This window comes from Corythoichthys intestinalis, chromosome 13, assembly GCF_030265065.1.
Source record: "Corythoichthys intestinalis isolate RoL2023-P3 chromosome 13, ASM3026506v1, whole genome shotgun sequence".
Lineage (NCBI taxonomy): Eukaryota > Metazoa > Chordata > Actinopteri > Syngnathiformes > Syngnathidae > Corythoichthys > Corythoichthys intestinalis.
In genome coordinates, this window is record NC_080407.1 from 12,979,524 (window position 1) to 12,999,455 (window position 19,932).

The window sequence follows — 19,932 nt, forward strand, 5'->3', positions numbered from 1 at the left end:
TGTATACTATTTTTTAATTAATCACGTTAAAATATTTGAGGCAACTAACGCACGCACGGAAAGACCCGTTCATGAGTTGCCTCAAACAGTTTACAATGATGCCGTTTTAGCACATTGGGAGTGAAAAGGCAGAGAAATGCGAGTGGACACAGGCGTTCATTGACAACCTTTTTCTTAATTGAACTCAACGCAGAACATATTGTACAGAATTTGCAGCCACCACTGACAATCATGGTTGCACAACTTCCCAGCATGCATTTGGCCGGAGAGGGAGACGAACTTTTTCTTAACACCCTTAATTGAACACAATGCAGAACATACTGTATACCATTTGCAGCCACCACTGACAGTCATGGTTGCCCAACTTCCCATCATGCGTTTTGGCGGTACAGTTAAGTCGTACAGTATCATTTAGTGAAAGCACAACAAAAATAATATTCCTATCTCTCAAAAAAGAAAAATAATGTTCACAAAAAGAAAAGCGCTCAATGCAAAGAGAACTGGCATTCCCAATCAAAATAGCTATGCAAAATACACATAAAACTTACTCAGACTTTGCCTTGGCTAGATCTCTAATTTAAAACTGGCCATTCACACCTTTTGGTGTATTTTCAATCACTACTTTACTTATCTTTCCATTCTAACAATAATAACAGAAAAATATGGCATATTTTAGAGATGGTTTGAATTGCGATTGATTACGATTAATTAATTTTTAAGCTGTGATTAACTCGATTAAAAAAAATTTAATTGTTTGACAGCCCTAATTCTCACACATCTAACGTTGACATATGCAAATTTTCCTAACACTCTCTACACGTTCCCACGAGTCTCACTACAGAGCCCTAATGAAAAACCAGCACGGCGTGTACGTCTTCATGACGTTTTCCATCACTCGTTGCTTCCTACATGCACACCACTCTTTTTTCCATGTCCTAGCATATTAGACCCGCATTTCCCACCGCTTCACGCTGCTAAACACGAGGCTATAAGAAATGTGCATCACTCCAATTGCTTTTCCTGAGTAAGTCCCTGCCAACTATGTTCAAATAGACATTTGAAGAGAACCTACAGCAAACTGGGGATGGAAAACAATAGTGACGTCACATGGAACCTTGACTTACGAGTGCCAGAACTTTTTAAATTTGCGTTACTATCTCAATGGAACTCATAAATCAGCATACCGCTGTTAAAGTGGCTGTAAGAAAGTCAGCCTTGTAACATGTCAAACACAAACACCATCTACAGTGGGGCAAATAAGTATTCAGTCAACCACCAATTGTGCAAGTTCTTCTACATGTAAAGATTATAGAGGCCTGTAATTGTCAACATGGGTAAACCTCAACCATGAGAGACAGAATGTGGAAATTAACAGAAAATCACATTGTTTGATTTTTAAAGAATGTATTTCCAAATTAGAGTGGAAAATAAGTATTTGGCCACCTACAAACTAGCAAGATTTCTGGCTGTCAAAGAGGTCCAACTTCTAACGAGGTCTAACGAGGCTCCACTCGTTACCTGCATTATTGGTATAAAAGACACTTGTCCACAATCTCAGTCAGTCACACTCCAAACTCCACTATGGCCCAGACCAAAGAGCTGTCAAAGAACACCAGAGACAAAATTGTAGACCTGCACCAGGCTGGGAAGACTGAATCTGCAATTTGTAAAACGCTTGGTGTAAAGAAATCAACTGTGGGAGCAAAAAAAAAAAGGAAGACATACAAGACCACTGAGAATCTCCCTCGATCTGTGGCTCCATGCAAGATCTCACCCCGTGAAGTCAAAACGTGAAGAAGAACGGTGAGCAAAAGTCCCAGGACCACACGAGGGGACCTAGTGAACAACCAACAGAGAGCTGGGACCACAGTAACAAAGGCTACTATCAGTAACACAAAGCACCGCCAGACTCAAATCCTGCACTGCCAGACGTGTCCCCCTGCTGAAGCCAGTACACGTCCAGGCACATCTACGGTTCGCTAGAGAGCATTTGGATGATCCAGTAGAGGACTGGGAGAATGTGCGCCCGGCGGGAAGGCCGAATCTCGCGCGTCCTCTTATTTTAACCCTTTGTACTGACTCCATGTTTCAAAAGCTTGAAGAACACTCACCGAAAACAGGTTGACAATTTATTCGTCGACAATGGTAAAAACAAGGCAAAAACAGACGACGGAGGGACAATTCTGGATCCAAAACAAGGCTATATGTTTCCGAGCAGAAAAAATCTGTGTTATCTCAGTGTCCAGTCTTTTTAAAGTCTTTGCTGAGGCGGGCCTTGTCGAAGGCGTTTCTGGGCGTTGCTTTTGGGTCACCCCCTCTGTGGCCGGTTTAGGTTCGTGCGCGGAGTGGGACGCCCGCTATCAACTTTGCTGTCCGGGCTGGTTGTACTTGTTTTAGGACAAGGCGCTTTGTCCTTGGAGTTTGCTGGGAGAGCTGATTGCACGAGTTGGTGCGTCAATCTTGTGATAAGACGGCATTGTGTATCTCTTATATTTCTTCTCATTAAACTATGGTGTGCTATTTATTTTATATTAGTAGTGTAGTCCTACCGTAAATGTGAAAATGATACTATTTCCTGATTAATTATATTACGTGTGTTAGACTAATGCAAACAGTTAGACGGTGGCTACGAAAACCTGTACCATATGTATGTGTTAGACTATATATGTGTTAGACTAATGCAAACAATTATATGGTGTGTGCGATGACGATATCTTTTCTCCTTCAGGTCAGATGAAACCAAAATAGGACTTTTTGGTAGAAACACAGGTTCTTGTGTTTGGAGGAGAAAGAATACTGAATTGCATCCGAAGAACACCATACCCACTGTGAAGCATGGGGGTGGAAACATCAATCTTTGGGGCTGTTTTTCTGCAAAGGGACCAGGACGACTGATCTGTGTAAAGCAAAGAATGAATGGTGCCATGTATCGAGAGATTTTGAATGAAAATCTCCTTCCATCAGCAACGGCATTGAAGATGAGAAGTGGCTGGGTCTTTCAGCATGACAATGATCGCAAACACACAGCCAGGGCAACAAAGCAGTGGCTTCCTAAGACGCATTTCAACGTCCTGGAGTGGCCTAGCCGGTCTCCAGATCTCAACCCCATAGTAAATCTGTGGAGGGAGTTGAAAGTCCGTGTTGCCCAATGCCAGCCCCAAAACATCACTGCTTTAGAGGAGATCTGCATGGAGGAATGGGCCAAAATACCAGCAACAGTGGGTGAAAAGCTTGTGAAGAGTTACAGAAAACTTTTGGCCTCCGTTATTGCCAACAAAGGGTACATAACAAAGTATTGAGATGAACTTTTGGTATTGACTGAATACTTATTTTCCACCATGATTTGCAAATAAATTCTTTAAAAATCTAACAATGTGATTTTCTGTTTTTTGTTTTCCACATTCTGTCTCTCATGGTTGAGGTTTACCAATGTTGACAATTACAGGCCTCTCCAATATTTTCAAGTGGGAGAACTTGCACGATTAGTGGTTGACTAAATACTTATTTGCCCCACTGTAACTGTGTGTGTTTGCTCCTTCTGAGCTGATACCTTGTATACATTCCAACCCATGGTCGTGGTAGCCGCCCGCTGCCATGGCAACACGCTGCTGCATTAGCTGGTAAGAGAGCAGCAATACACACACATAGTGTCAAGTCAACCAGGAGGCACCGCCGAGGAATATTTAACAGCGCGGGAACATTATCATTCTCGCGGTGCTAGCAGTTTGGACCACGGGCCGGAATTGCGCGCCGCCCGGTCCGGTAACGGCGCCCCGCCGTCGACGTGTTCCGATAGCGTAACGAGGGCGGGATTGGATTTCAAAGCACAATGCCGACACATCCTACGGCATATTTCATCATTAGCTCTAAGCAGTTAATCCTCTGCTCCACTGACCGCGCCTCGGCTCGGCCCGTTTCGATAATCTGCATCTGGAGCGAACCGACACATCGCGCGCTGACGGAGACGAGCGCGAGAAATGCAAAAACACATACGCAAAACAAGGACGCGATCAACCCACGCAACATATGCGTGCCTTCCGAAGCAATAAACATCTCCGGGAAGAGATTTCGCACTGGGGTTCGTATCAACGAGCTTCTCGGTCCAGAGTCTGTCCAAAATCAGTTTTAAAATGGAATTGATTTAAAATTAGCACTTAAATTATTTTGTATTCATCAATTCTCAAGAGTTCAAGGTAATATACAGTGCTGGCTAAAAGTATTGGCACCCCTGCAATTTTGTCAGATAATGCTCAATTTCTCCCAGAAAATGATTGCAATTACCAATGGTTTGGTAGTTATATCTTCATTTATTTTGCTTGCAAGGAAAAAAAATCAAAAGAGAATAACATTTTGTTAAAATCATTGTCAGTTTACACAAAACTCCAAAAATGGACTGGACTAAAGTATTGGCACCCTTTGAAAAACCATGTGATGCTTCTCTAATTTGTGTAATTATCAGCACCTGTTACTTACCTGTGGTACATAACAGGTGGTGGCAATGACTAAATCACAGTTGCAGTCAGTTAAAATGGATTAAAGTTGACTCAACCTCTGTCCTGTGTCCTTGTGTGTGCCACATTAAGCACGGAGAAAAGAAAGAAGACCAAAGAACTGTCTGAGGACTTCAGAAGCAAAATTGTGAGGAGGCATGGGCAATCTGAAGGCTACAAGTTCATCTAAAAAGACCTGAATGTTCCTGTGTCTACCATCCGCAGTGTCATCAATAAGTGTAAAGCCCATGGCATTGTGGCTAACCTCCCAAATATAGACGAAAAAAAAAAAAAACAATGACGAGAGATTTCACCGATAGATTGTGCGGATGGTGGATAAGGAACCACGACTAACATCCAAACAAGTTCAAGCTGTCCTCCAGTCTGAGGGTACAACAGTGTCAACCCGTACTATCTATCGGCATCTGAATGAAAAGGGACTCTATGGTAGGATACCCAGGAAGACCTCACTTCTGACCCAGAGACATACAAAAGCCAGGCTGGAATTTGCCAAAACTTATCTAAAAAAGCCTAACACTTTTTGGAAGAATGTTCTCTGGTCAGATGAGACAAACGTAGAGCTTTTTGTGGAAAGGCATCAACATAGAGTTTACAGGGAAAAAAAAACAAGGCCTTCAAAGCAAAGAACACGGTCCCCTCAGTTAAACGTGGCGGAGGTTCCCTGATGTTTTGGGGTTGCTTTGCTGCCTCTGGCACTGGACTGCTTGATCGTGCGCATGGCATTTTGAAGTCTGAAGACTACCAACAAATTTTTCGGCATAATGAAGGTCCCAGTGTGATAAAGATGGGTCTCCCTCAGAGGTCATGGGTCTTCCAGCAGGACAATGACCCATAAAGCACAAGAAAATAGTTTGAGAGAAAGCATTGTAGACTTCTAAAGTGGACAGCAATGAGTCCAAACCTGAATCCCATAGAACACCTGTGGAAAGATCTGAAAATGGCAGTTTGGAGACGGCACCTTTCAAATCTCAGAGACCTGGAGCAGTTGGCCAAAGAAGAATGGTCTAAAATTCCAGCAGAGCATTGTAAGAATCTCACTGATGGATACCGGAAGCGGTTGTTTACAGTTATTTTTAAAAAAGGTTGTGCTAATAAGTATTAGGCTGAGGGAGCCAATACTTTTGTCCGGCCCATTTCTGGAGTTTTGTGTAAAATGACAATGATTTAAAAAATTTTTCCCATTCTCTTTTCTGTTTTTTCATTGCAAGCAAAATAAATCAAGATATAAGTACCAAAGCACTGGTAATTGCAATAATTTTCTGAGAGAAATTAAGCATTATCTGACAAAATTGCAGGGGTGCCAATACTTTTGGCCAGCACTGTAGACCTTAACATATAGTGCCCTCCATAATTATTGGCACCCCTGAAAAAGCTTTCGGGCAGAGTGCAACAGATTTTGATTTAAAATGTTCTGGTATTTCAAAGCATTCATGATGCCATGCACCCTAACAAGGTTCCCAGGGCCTTTGGAAGCGAAACAGCATCACTGACCCACCCCCATACTTCACAGTGGGTATGAGGTGCTTTTCAGAATGCGCATCTTTCATGGCACACCAGATCCACTGATAGTGTTTGTTGCCAAAAAGCTCAACCTTGGTCTCACACAAAAATACACACGGTCCCAGGCTTCAACTGGGACCGTGTGCTTTGGTCAGATGAGACCAAGATTGAGCTTTTTGGCAACAAACACTCTAAGTGGGCGTGCCACGAAAGCTGCGCATGCTGAAAAGCACCTCATACCCACTGTGAAGTATGGGGGTGGGTCAGTGATGCTGTGGGGCTGTTTCGCTTCCAAAGGCCCTGGGATTGGCACCCCTGGTTAAGATGTGTTTTTAGCTTCTCATAATTTTATTTTAATTCAAATAATATGGGACCTTATTGGGAAAAAAAAGAGAAAAATCCAACCTTCAATACAAGTGCATTTATTCAGTGGGGGAAAAAAATCCCAAATAAAGAAAAAATTATTTGACATCAAATAATGTGTGTCACAATTATTAGCAACCCTGGTGTTAATACTTTATCCAACCCCCTTTTGCCAACAAAACAGCACCTAATCCTCTCCTATAATGTTTCACAAGCTTGAGTTTGTGTCTGGTGAACCATTTCTGTGTAGATTTGGCCATATGTTTAGGGTCATTGTCTTGCTGAAAGACCCAGTGACGACCCATCTTCAGCTTTCGGGCAGAGGGCAACAGATTTTGATCTAAAATGTCCTGGTATTTCAAAGCATTCATGATGCCATGCACCCTAACAAGGTTCCCAGGGCCTTTGAAAGCGAAAGAGCCCCACAGCATCACTTACCCACCCCCATACTTCACAGTGGGTATGAGGTGCTTTTCAGCATGCGCATCTTTCGTGGCACGCCAGACCTACTTAGAGTGTTTATTGCCAAAAAGCTCAATCTTGGTCTCATCTGACCAACGCACATGGTCCCAGTTGAAGCCTGGGAACGTGTGTATTTTTGTGTGAGACCAAGGTTGAGCTTTTTGGCAACAAACACTATCAGTGGATCTGGTGTGCCATGAAAGATGCGCATTCTGAAAAGCACCTCATACCCACTGTGAAGTATGGGGGTGGGTCTGTGATGCTGTTTCGCTTCCAAAGGCCCTGGGAACCTTGTTAGGGTGCATGGCATCATGAATGCTTCGAAATACCAGGACATTTTAAATCAAAATCTGTTGCCCTCTGCCCGAAAGCTGGGTCACTGGGTCTGGGTCTTATAGCAAGACAATGACCCTAAACATATAGCCAAATCTACACAGAAATGGTTCACCAGACACAAAATCAAGCTCCTCTCATGGCCATCTCAGTCCCCATACCTTGTTTTGTTGGCAAAAGGGGGTTGTACAAAGTATTAACACCAGGGGTGCTAATAATTGTGACACACATTATTTGATGTCAAATAATTTTTTCTTTATGTGCGATTTTTTTCACCACTGAATGAATGCACTTGTATTGAAGGTTGGATTTTTCTCTTTTTTATCATTCAGGTCCCATATTATTTGAATTAAAAAATATATATTAGAAGCTAAAAAACACATCTTTTTCAGGGGTGCCAATAATTATGGAGGGCACTGTATACAATTGATTGCATTCTAAATGCTGTTATTTGGGTGCATCGTGTTTCAAGGCACAGGAGTGACATCAAAATTTAAATCCAGTGAGCGGAATAATGAAATGGTAGCTAAATGGCAGGTTTGTGATGAGGAGGATGGCTCGGAATCGCAAAAAAAAAACTGCTGGGGTGAGAGAGGTTGCGTGGCAAAGTGGGAAATTGACAGCAGGTTGAGGGAAGACGTTGACCTTTCACCTCCTCGACAGCAAACATTAACCATCTTGTGTTGGTATTGACCTGTTTGATGCCTGATATGACAGACACAAACACTGGAAAGCTTTGAATTCCCACTCTTGCTCTCTCTGTACGTCTGCGTTTTTACTTCCTCTTTCACATTCGTCATGCGCCGTTGCCCCCTCTCCTTTGCTTCTTGTCTGTCTGATTGGTACAGACTGGAAAGAAGCAGTCGTGTTAAGAGGTGACTGAACTGTCACAACCTGACACGCAGCTCTCGGCATTCGACCAAATACTGACAAATGATCTGCACAAAAGAAAAGAAAGAAGATTTGGCCTTGGCTTTCGCATACACAGCCTTTGGCAGCTTTTTTGTACGCTTCATCTCGAGCTTGTTCAAGCCAACATCCTTTGCTTGCCTCACTCTTGTGTCACGTTCAAGGTTAGCCGCTCATTGCGTCGGGCGCCAGTGCCGCCCCCCGTCGGGAGAGGCAGAGGGGCGCTGCATTAGCACCTCTGCAGGCGGCCCTCGGTTTCTGCTCTGGTCTCCGCCCGTGCTAATGCGCAGCGTGAGCAAATGACCATACGCTAGAGCAATTCCTGCAGGGAGGTTAGAGGATTTCCCCTTGACCACTGACCTGTAAGCGATGGCTTTAAACCTCACCCCCAACAACGTGGCCTTCATCGTCATCACATCTCCATTTCAGAGCGAAACCGACAGCCACCATATGGCAGGAGTTGGTCATCAAAGAACTCTCAAGGCAAGTCCACTCAGCCATGGACAGACCGAGGAAGAAAACCGGGAAATTCAAAGCGAAGCAAAGGCTCGTATTTGCCGGCTAGTTTACCGTTTCTATCAGAAAGATGCAGGTGAGACAATATCTGAGGCCTCCTCTTGTACGCGGGCATCGGAATGAGTTTAGCTCAAGTGTCTCCTTTCGGAGAGGGAACCAATTTAAAGTTGGTCGACCATGAAAGCACAAAAAAGCGAGGAAATGCTGCGCTCGGTTCTTCAAAGCGCTACTTCAGCTCCCGAGACCTTACTTTCAATTGAGGAACTGAGCTTTTCCAGAATTTTCTGCCACTTCTTCCTCTTCTGCTGTCAACTAAACGGCACGTCATAAGTGAGTTCTAAGTCTAAGAAGTTACTCGGAAAAGTGAGTCATTTCTGCAATGACGTATTTTTTGCATAGAAAATCATCATAAAATCAACAATGGAACGAATCCAGTAGTGCATTTTCCACCTTCGCCGGCCCTCATCGATCCAACCTTGGCAAAGCCTCGTGTTTATTTATTAGCGCTATTTGGCTGTAAAGCATTCTTTGATTTTTTTCCCAGCAGACTGATTCATGACTTGACTGAAAACGCCATTAACACCTGACACGGATGAGACAACGTATACCGGTTGATACTGCCAATCAGGCAAAGAGGTTTGGATGTAGTTGACGTAAGAAAATGTTATTACTGGTGTTTCTCGATATAAACACTGGAAGTGCCGGGTTTTTGGGCTTTAAAGAAAGACCAGAAAGGTGTCAAATGACCCCGATACCAAACTGACTACTTGGCTTTGTCAAACAATAGACCACTCAAACAAATAATCAAGCATACAACCCCCCTACACCCCCCTGTATAGTCGCTGCCTAGGTGTGAAGGGGGTTTCACTCTGGAAATATGCAATTAGCATCTTGAATACTTGCAAATCCAGGGCTCCCTTTACTTTGTCAAACACGGAGGAACACGGAGATGGCCAGTTTCCGTGTTCTACAATATGAGGGGCATGGCAGCACTCAAGGCATATGTGTTGTATCAGGCATGCACCGGAAGGCAAGAGAGATGGGTGGACTTCTTGGTGGGTCTTGAAAAGGAATTGGCTCACTCTCATGTGGGCGCAAAGAAGGCGCAGAAGAAAAAGTTGCTTCAGCAACAACCTCCAACACCTAGCCCCAGGAAAAGGGCGTAGTGTCACATGTCACCACATAAAAAAATGTTTTTTATTACACTGTCCCTTATACGGTAGGCAAACTCCAGCTTTTGGAAGATGTAAAAAGGTTGTCTGCCCGATTGCCTGCCTAAACGGTCCACTGCCCAACAAGCAACAACTGCTTTGTCCAACTGGATAAGCCTATTCGGAAGGACTAGAGAACCTCTAAAGGTGTTCATTGCCTCAGACAATCATCCAATGGCACCTTTCTGTCACCATACAGTTTACACACACAAACACACACACGCATACAGTATATGCGAGTCTGACCACGGTATGGTTCCATGCATGAAGTTTAAAAAAAGAAAACCTGACTAGTATGTTCCATTTGGTTTACAAAGAGGAGAAAACTGGAAGAGTTGAAGGGACAAGTAAACACTTAAAAAGAAAAGTCACATCCTGTCAGTAGTTTGGTCTATTTTTTATGGTGGCTTTTTCACCACAACCTGTCTTCTGGGCTTGAAAGTGACAACAGGCCAGCTAGAACAACACAAGTTAATTACCAGCTAATTGGATTAATCCAACCCTGTGGTTTTGCGAGTGTGAATGGAAATGACTAATGAGGACCATAGTGCTCACAAAAGATATGCTGACTAGAGTCAGATGATCGTTCTCTGGTTACAAAAGTGATATGTATCAACTGAGCCATCCTTGGTTCGAGTTAAACGAGGACACTGAAGGAATCTGACCTTTTAGCCAGACAGCCGGAACCATGCCAGCCGAACCGCCGGGACCCTGGCAACCCGGCTTCAAGGCAAAACTCAGCGCGTTCACCTCAGTCTTAACCCCTTGTACTGACTCCATTTTGAAAGCTAGAAAAAGGCTTCAAGCACAAGTTGACAATTTATTCCGAGTCGACGGCAATCATACAGCACAGAGGGACCCAGGCGAGGATTCAGGGTCATCATATCACAAGTCAACAAAAGGTTCCTGAGAAAAACTGACAACGATTAGTTAAATAGTCAGTCTTTTGAAGGCTTTCGCGGAGCGGGCTTTGGGCAGAAGAAGGGTGTGTTTGGGCGTTGTTTAGGATTATTATCTGTTTGTAGATTGGACAGGAGAATTTGGGAGTTACTGTTGACAGGGCAAAGCGAGTTGAGCGTCAAAGGGGCTCTTGGAGTCTTACCAGTCATATTATCAGTTGGATATCGGGTGTTCGCAGGTGATCCTTGTGTTGGAACAGGGCGTCCCACCATTTGTTCTGGACTGTCCGGGAGAACTGATTGCGAGACTTGGTGGTGCAGACGTGGGCTTGTCAGTGTCAAACTTGCTCAGTTAATTGCATGACGCACACATTGGGCTTCCGTAATAAGAAGGTGTCATGTATCTCTTATGCCCTGTATTCTGCTTGTTTTCCTTGAACTATGGTATAAGTGCTATTAATTTTATATTGGGTGTGTTAGAGTAATACAAACAGTAAATACGAGAAACGATACTATTCCCTGATTGATTATATTACGTTTGTCAGAATAATGCAAACAGTTAGACGGTGCCGACGAGAAAACATACTATCTCCTTCAACACCGAAGGTAGAAGTCCAACGAGCTATCACTCACGTTTGCAAATGATGTCTCTTTAATTAAACCATCAACTGTGACAATGGTTGTAAACTGTTGTCGAGTCCTCAGGCTGAAGCAAATATTATTCTAACTCGTCAAATAGAAACATTTCACGAGCACACAAAATTTCATTTGCTAACGCTTCCCGCCCCTCTTAAATTCATGATGTCATAAAAGTGAGCTGGCCCAAACAACGGTGCATTAAGGTCCATCCACTCTATTTTGCCGTAACGCTCATTTTATTCAGACGGATGTGTCGCTCGCGGTGCAATAAATAACATTTAAAAGCAAAAAAAGACTGAGAGAAGGTTAGGTGGGCGAGTGTATATAAATCAACATCCATTAGGCTGGGGGTTGGGGGAGGGCTTATAAAGTCACTGATAAAGGAGGTGGACCTAGGCTCGGACCTTTTATTGTTGTGCTGTTGTCTTTTATTGCCTGTGATGTCATCTAATGGTATACGCTTTAACGACTGGGGAGGAGCCCGGCGTGCATGGGAGGGGAGTATTGGCGAGTAATGGGGCTGTGCGTACGTGCCTGTGCACTTGTGATGGCGGGGTATTGATCACCTTCTGTCCAACATGTCTGCCATATGGGCTGAAGCTGAGGAGAATAATGGCCAAATAACTGAATTTCACAGGAAATGACAACTAGTGTTTTTTGGGAGAGGGCGGTAGGGCTAGACATGTGCAGATTACAGTTTTCAAGGTATACCGTGGTATGAAAACGTCACCGCATAGACTTCACAATGATATAACCCTAACCCTAAGGTTCAGTCCTGGCTATACAGCTAGCTAAACTCCCAAATGACGATGCAGAAGACGTTTGTATAATTTGCTGACTTTATTCAACCATCACTTAAAGAGTGAAACTAAAAATTGAAATGAAACAAATCAATTTCGTCCCCAAAAACCAACAGGTTCGCATCAACGTAAATCAACGATGATTAGCTGCTAATACAATAATAACACAAACAGTTAGCATGCATTCGCTAGCATTAGCATGTCGTTCAAACCACTGCACAACTGGATTTAAGTGTCCGATCGCGAGTGGAAACACACAACAACAATACAAAAGATGACACATACAGGCGTTGCCTCTAGATAGTTTACAAACATTAACAAAGAACGTAGGCTCGTAGCAGTATTTCCCTCTCTCGCGAACTCGCTTAATCGCTTGGATGCGGCACTTCTTCGCGTGAGCGCGTTCGTCTTCGCGTGAGGAAGCGCAAGGGCGCCCCCACTTGAGCGCGTAAGCACCATAAAAACTAAAAGGCATGCATTTCAATATAATGGTATATAATACTTTACCTGTATAATTAATAATACACTTTAACTGTTAAAGTGTAATATCCCCAAACTACGGCCCGCCTCCACATTTGGTCCGGCCGCCTGAACAATTTTTTTTTTTTTTGGGGTTCCAATAGTGTTATTTATTTCCTAGCTTTTTTCTGTGAAGAACCCAGAGAGAGTTATTTGGTTATTATCTATTTAATTAATAGAGTTATATTATATTTTATCATATTGTATTATATTGTATTATTATTTTGTTTACTTTTTGTTCCATGAAGAATCCAGAAAGGGTTATTTGATTGTGGCTTTCTGAAAAACAATAAATTTTTACATTTAGGCACTCCTGCAAATCGTCACATCTTTTCTGTTACAAACTGACCCTGGCCCCTCATCAGAGAAGGAAAAGTTATGTGGCTATATCTGCTTAACACATATTGCCAAAGGCAGAACAACGACCTATATGCTAATATATACCAATATTTTTTATTTCTATTAGAAAAATGTTTCAGTAATATGTTACACATTCTTGTGTATTTGCCACTTATTGCCACAGTTAACATTAGTGGTGTCACAAAATATCGAAATGGTGATATATCGTAATACTTTGTATCCCAAAAGGTTATCGATATGCTCCTGCAAGAATTGAGATATCATTTTAAAAAGGTGCCAATGTCAATGGCATTGGCTGCTACTGACGGCCATAGACGTTCAATCCGTTTGAAGTGGGAGGGATGGCAGCGAATGAACATTCGTTCATTCGCTGCCACCCTCCCAGTTCAAATGGATTGGACGTCTACTAGTGATAAACTCATTCAAATTCACAGCAGAAGCTTGTTTTTCTGTTTATTAGTTGGTTTTAGAATATCCTAGAATGATTTCCTGACCAATGTATCGATAATCATTGTATCGCTATATCGTCAGATCATCGTTATTGTGAGGTACCAAGAGGTTCCCACTCCTAGTTAAAATTGAGGCTTCGTGCCTCTTTTGACCTCGTTGTGAGTTTGTAAGGTTGTGACTTCTGATTAAACAAACCCGATGCCAATCAAAACGTTTGTTCTTTTTCCCCAAATTAGAATCGATAAGAGAATCGATTAAGAATTGAATCGTTAAGCAATATCGATAATGGAATCGGAAAAATCGTATCAATTCCCATCCCTAGTTCTGATGGCAATAATGTTGAGCAGTGGCTGTGGGTTTAGCCTCACCGAAAGGACTGCATTTATTTTAATTTGATTTAGAATATTTCAAAAAAAAAAAATTTTACCCAGATATCTCATAGTAACACATTTTAGAGCTGTAATAGCCATACGGTAACACTGTGAAACCGTGATATTTTGGCTGAAGGTTATCATCCCGTCAGAATCTCATAGCGCACAATCAAATGTGACATACTCGCAGCCAAAGTGCATTTATTTGTAAGCATACTTAACCAAAGACAATATTCACAACCGCCGACGCTTTTATTACCCAATGACACTAAATTTGCGGCTCATTATCATACATGAGCAGCAGGTATAAAATATGATTACATAGTTGCTTTGCAGCGTGTTGGTTATTGTGAGCGAGAACGCCGCTCGGGCCCCCGTGTGCAATAAAAGCAGCAAAACAAACACAGGAAGGGGGCCGGTAATCAAGCATTACAAACAGTGTCAAAATCACTATTTGCTTGCGTGTGTTGGCAACGCGCGATCATATTTCTCAGGTTCATTTCTCGCCTCTCTAACTCTTCAAGACACAGCTGTCCTCCAGCTCAACCTTCGCTTTCGCCAGACTTGTGAGGCTCGCAGCCACGGACTTACAACCACAGCGGAAAAAAAGGTGCACAAGCAAGAAGCGTCATCCTATTAGCCCGAAGAAGGGCCGAGAGGGCATGCGGGGGACGCCGAAGGTACAGGCCCCGGCACGCTCAAACCGGTCTTATCCCAGTCATGTTTCGCTCAACAAATCGTTTTTGACCGCGGCTTGCCGGCAGTCATACAGAGTGCGACGTGTACTACCAAAGAGTAGATGTCCTCACATGGTAGCAAAAGCACCGAGTGTGCTTCAAAGGCAGCCGAACCCCTACTTACTTACAGATGCAGCAAACTGTTATTGATTCCATACAAAGTCCAAAAACTGTATTTGAAGCGAAATATGCCTGAAGAAATAGATAAGAAGTCCAATCAGTTCTGCAACGTGCTGATTTGCGCTGTCTAGCAACTTCTGCAACATGCTGACGTGGGCTCCCGTTCGCTTCCCCAGGGGGTGCCTGGGATTTAAGTCCAAAGAGGAGAAAAAGTCGACTAGTGATGCAGATGATGCACTGGAAGTGTGTGTGTGGGTGTGTGCGTAATGGACGGAAAGGATGTAGAGAGACACCAGATAGGTTTGGCTGTAGGAATAAAATCCCCCCTCAGGGGCTCTCTTGATCACACCTCCGCTTCCTCACAACACACTCAAATTCATCGCACGCTTGCACCTACCTCTCGCTGCAGCAAATACAGCCGACTCAGCGAGTTTGCCCGAAAGTCAATCCGTCTTACTACAACTATCCTCCCTGCTCTCACAACCTTATAAGTAGAGATTTCGGGTCCGATCACGCCATTTTCAAAGTATCGGAATCGGCAAAAAAATATCGGACATGCCTTTTTTTAATATATATATATATTTTTTTTTTTAATTGAATCGTTTTCTAATTGTATTTAACGTTACAGACATAATATGTTACACTCATCCAGAGTCTTTAGTTTAGGCATAAGGTAGGCTTATCAAATTTATCCCGTTAACGGCGGTAATTACCGTATTTTTCGGACTATAAGTCGCGTTTTTTTTTCATATTTTGGCTGGGGGTGCGACTTATACTCAGGAGCGACTTATGTGTGGAATTATTAACACATTATGATATAATTTCACATGTTATTTTGGTGTTTTGCAGTGACACCGATGGTTTTGTAAAGTTGTTAGCATGTTCTTATGCTATAGTTATCTGAATAACTCTTTATAGCTATGGCCACGTTCGCGTTCTGCCTTTGGCAGTGTATGTTCAATTGTATTATTGACTTTTTTATCTTGAAATGGATGCATTTAGTTTGTGGCGCTTTCACGCCCACGTGAGGGCGCACTCGAACTTGTTTACGTGAAGAAGAGTGCTCACACGCCAGAAGAAGACGGACAGCTACGTAGCTCTGAGTGAGTGAGTTAGCGCGAGAGAATAGACGGCTGCGAACCTACTTTCATTGTTTATGCTTTTAAATCATTTCTACAGAGGCAACGCCTGCGTGTATCATCTCTTCTGTTGTTGTTGTGTGTTTTCCACCCGCGATCGGACACTTAGAGCCAGTTGTGTGGTTGTTTGAACGATGTGCTAATGATAGCGAACGCATGCTAACCTGTTACTTATTACTAATAGTACCTAATTATCATTTATTTACGTTGATGCGAACCTGTTTTCTATCGAGGACCAAATTGATTCAGCAAATTATACGGACGTCCAGCATTGTCTTTTGGGAGTTCGCTGTATAGCCAGGACCGAGCCATAGCGTAGGACAGTATATTTACATTTCGTTGTTCATGCACTGTACACTACATTTATTTAGCATGTTGTTCTCTATTGTATTTCTATATTAAATTGCCTTTCAAGATGACATGTCTGTTCTATGTGTTGGATTTTATCAAGTAAATTTCCCCCACAAATTCGACTTATACTCCGGTGCGACTTGTATATGTTTTTTTTCCTCTTCGTTGGGCATTTTATGGCTGGATCGACTTATACTCAGGAGCGACTTGTAGTCCGAAAAATACGGTAATTTTTTTACAAATGTATAACGTTAAAAATATTTAACGCAATTAACGCATGCGCTGGACGACCCACACACGCATTGTCGCATTCAATTTGTAATGGCGCCGTTTTACCTATACATAGAGCTAAAAGGCAGCGTAAAATGAATAGAGTGAATTTTGGCAGCCTATGGAGCATTTTTTTAATTGGCTAAAGCCTTACAATCCCTCTCCCTACGATTAGAAATATCGTGGTAAGTAATGTGGGGAAGAAAAGTAGTAATTGATCTTTTTCTTAACACCTTATGTTATTTCCCAACGCAGAGAAGATATATCAATTGGTACCACTACGCACAGTCATGGGTGCACTTCCCATCATGCATTTGGGCACAACAGTTAAATGGCTACAGTATCATTCACTGAAAGCTCAACAAATACACTAGATGGCAATATTTAGTCACAATATACAAAGTCACATTTATCCTTTAAGAATTACAAGTCTTTCTATCACAGAAAGAATGTTAATAATATAAATGCCATCTTGAGGATTTATTGTCATAATAAACAAATACAGTACTTATGTACTGTATGTTGAATGTATATATTCGTCCGAGATTTATTCATTTTTTTCTTAATGCATTGCCAAAATGTATATGATCGGGAAAAATTATCGGGAATGATTGGAATTGAATCGGGAGCAAAAAAAAAAAAAAAGCAATCGGATCGGAAAATATCGGGATCGGCAGATACTCAAACTTAAACTATCGGGATCGGATCGGGAGCAAAAAAACATGATCAGAACATCCCTACTTAAGAGTATTTTAAAGTACATGTGACAGCATAAAAATATCTTAAATAGCATTATTATGTAAATTAGAATCATATTTTAGTCTTCTAATTAGTGCTGTCCAATGATTAAAATTTTTAATCGAGTTAATTACAGCTTAAAAATTAATTAATCGTGATTAATCGCAATTTAAACCATCTATAAAATATGCCATATTTTTCTGTAAATTATTGTTGGAAAGGAAAGATAGGACACAAGATGGATATATACATTCAACATACGGTACATGATGGCATTAACATTATTAACATTCTGTTAAAGCGATCCATGGAAAGAAAGACTTGTAATTCTTAAAAGATAAATGTTAGTACAAGTTATAGAAATGATATATTAAAACCCCTCTTAATGTTTTCGTTTTAATAAAATTGGTAAAAATGTTCAATCAGAAAAATAAACTAGTAGCCCGCCATTGTTGATGTCAAGAATTACACAATGCTCATGGGTGCTTAAGCCCATAAAATCAGTCGCACCCAAGCGCAGCAGAGGGCGATTAAACTCCCAAAAACACAAGAAACAGGATGGCTTTGCACTGTGCTGTCATTTTAATCTGTTTGAACGGGGCATGTGCCTTAATTGCGTCAAATATTTTAACGTGATTAATTTAAAAAAATTAATTACCGCCCGTTAACGTGATAATTTTGACAGCCCTACTTTTAATCTGTCCTTTTAGCGCCGCCTGTCATTATAGTGATCTAGCATCCCCAGCTGGATGATGACGTCGGCAGGAATTCAGAATTTAAAATTCAGCCCATTGAGGGGGAAGATTCAGAACAAGGAAAATACGACAAAGAGCAGCAAAATGTCATGATTGTTTCAATCTCGCTACTCCAATATTTTTACAGGATATTCTTTTTATTTGAGTATTTTTCCCCCCAATTGCTAAATAAATGATATGGTCATGACTAGGGGTGTGACAAAATATCGAAATGGTGATATATCATGATACTTTGTATCCCAAAAGGTTATCGATATGTTCCCACAAGAATCAAGATATCGTTTTTAAAAGTTGTCAATGTCTTAAAAAAAAGAGAAACCAACAAGTTGCTACCAAAATCTTCCACCATAATAGTGTCTCAGTTAACTCTAAAGCTGCATTGACTGTGCTCGACGCCCAATCCATTTAGAACGTATGTTCATTCAAAACCAGAGCATTCACAGTCATTCTGTCCGATTTTCAGGGCATTTACAGGTCACTTGCTGTTCATTTTAGGGCATTTCCAGGTCATTTACTGTTGAGTTTAAGTCACTGCCTATTTATTTGGGTAATTCTCAGGTCACTTCCTGGTCTGTAACTCAAAATAAACAGGAAGTGACCCATAAAATACCCCAAAATCAACAGGAAGTAACTAAGAATTAACAGGTAAATGACCTTAAATGGCCCAAAATATGACATGAGAAATAACAGGCTTGTGCTAAATGGATTACAAAATATTAAAAATGTATTTATTCAGTACGAAACGGCAAAATTACTGCATCATGGTCAAAACTGCTGACTTTTTGCACCTCCCGAACAGTATTTTATGCCACCGGAGTTTGACGGCTTTTGTCATTTCCCTGCCCCGGCTTCGGAGACGGCGGAAAGAGCGTAAACAGGCTATCCGACATGTTAACACGAACCGAGCGGCTTTTCCAGGTCTTATTCTCGCCTTTCGAAAACAAGAAATCACACAAAACTACCCCGAATCATGTCACACACGGCCAGGGGTTGATTGTCTTCAGCGATCGGCCAAAGCCCGGCGGTGAGCAAATTATGGCTCGTCGTTCTGCTGCGGCCACGGCGGGCTGGTGGTGCTCGTCGCCAGGAATGAACGCCGAAAAATAGCCCATTTTTCGGTGGACAAACCGGCCGACGTGGTAGCGGGGTCTGGCCAAGCCGAGGAAGGCGCATTCTCGGCGGGCAAGCGAATCGGACCGAGGGGGTTGAAGTGACCATGGTGTGTGACAGGCCACCGGTCGTCGGCCGAGTGGCCTTCTCGGTGGACAAGAAGCATTGTCACACACAAAATGCAAGCTACCTCCTTATTAAAACGTGTGCTGTGATCCCAGTATTTGACATCATATAAAACACTTATTTTATGCACTTCCTCATTAGGCCAATAGTCCCACAGTTGTCGGACTTGTTTTGGCCATTATCCGCGGTGAATGGGAACTTTTTGAAACCCAAAAAGGCTCACACGCTTCTCCCTGGTGCAGCAACAAAAGCCTGCAGCACATTGGGCTGGTGAAAATGCGAAAAATAAACGAAATAATCCACAAAATCAGCAGAGTCCGCATTCTTCGTCAATCCGGGAAGTCACTCATTTTCATGGCGCGTGATCAAAAAAATTTAATAGAAATATCGATCGAATCCACACACATCCAAGTGGTCCATTTCATTCAAGAGCATACCGCGTGAAGTATGAAATAAACATGCTTTTTGCCTTCATAGGAACTTTAGGAGAGCTGATTACACGTACCTTTTTTACGCGTCCGCTTTTGGTGCCCACGAAGACCAGCGAGTGGTTCTTGTAGACGTAGGCCACGACGGAGGTCATTTTGTCATTGGCGTCGGAGAAAATAGGCCTGCCGCGCACCATTTCGGACACCCCGAGCGGCGCGTTCATGTCCAGGCCGCAGAAGTCGTCATCGATGGTCAGGAGCTGCATGGGAGAAACCGTGAACAATGAAAATTACTCACATGCTTTCAGAGTTTAC

At 42.4% G+C, this 19,932-nt stretch overlaps 1 protein-coding gene across 2 annotated transcripts in view; it reads right to left on the reverse strand.

Moving 5' to 3' along the window:
- plxna4 (plexin A4) overlaps positions 1-19,932 on the reverse strand; it is a 339,249-nt gene that overhangs the window by 258,728 nt on the left and 60,589 nt on the right. For both annotated transcript variants that reach the window (XM_057855551.1, XM_057855552.1), the window contains one exon: positions 19,695-19,877. In XM_057855551.1, the coding sequence (XP_057711534.1) occupies positions 19,695-19,877 (183 nt within the window). The remainder of the gene's footprint in view (positions 1-19,694; positions 19,878-19,932) is intronic.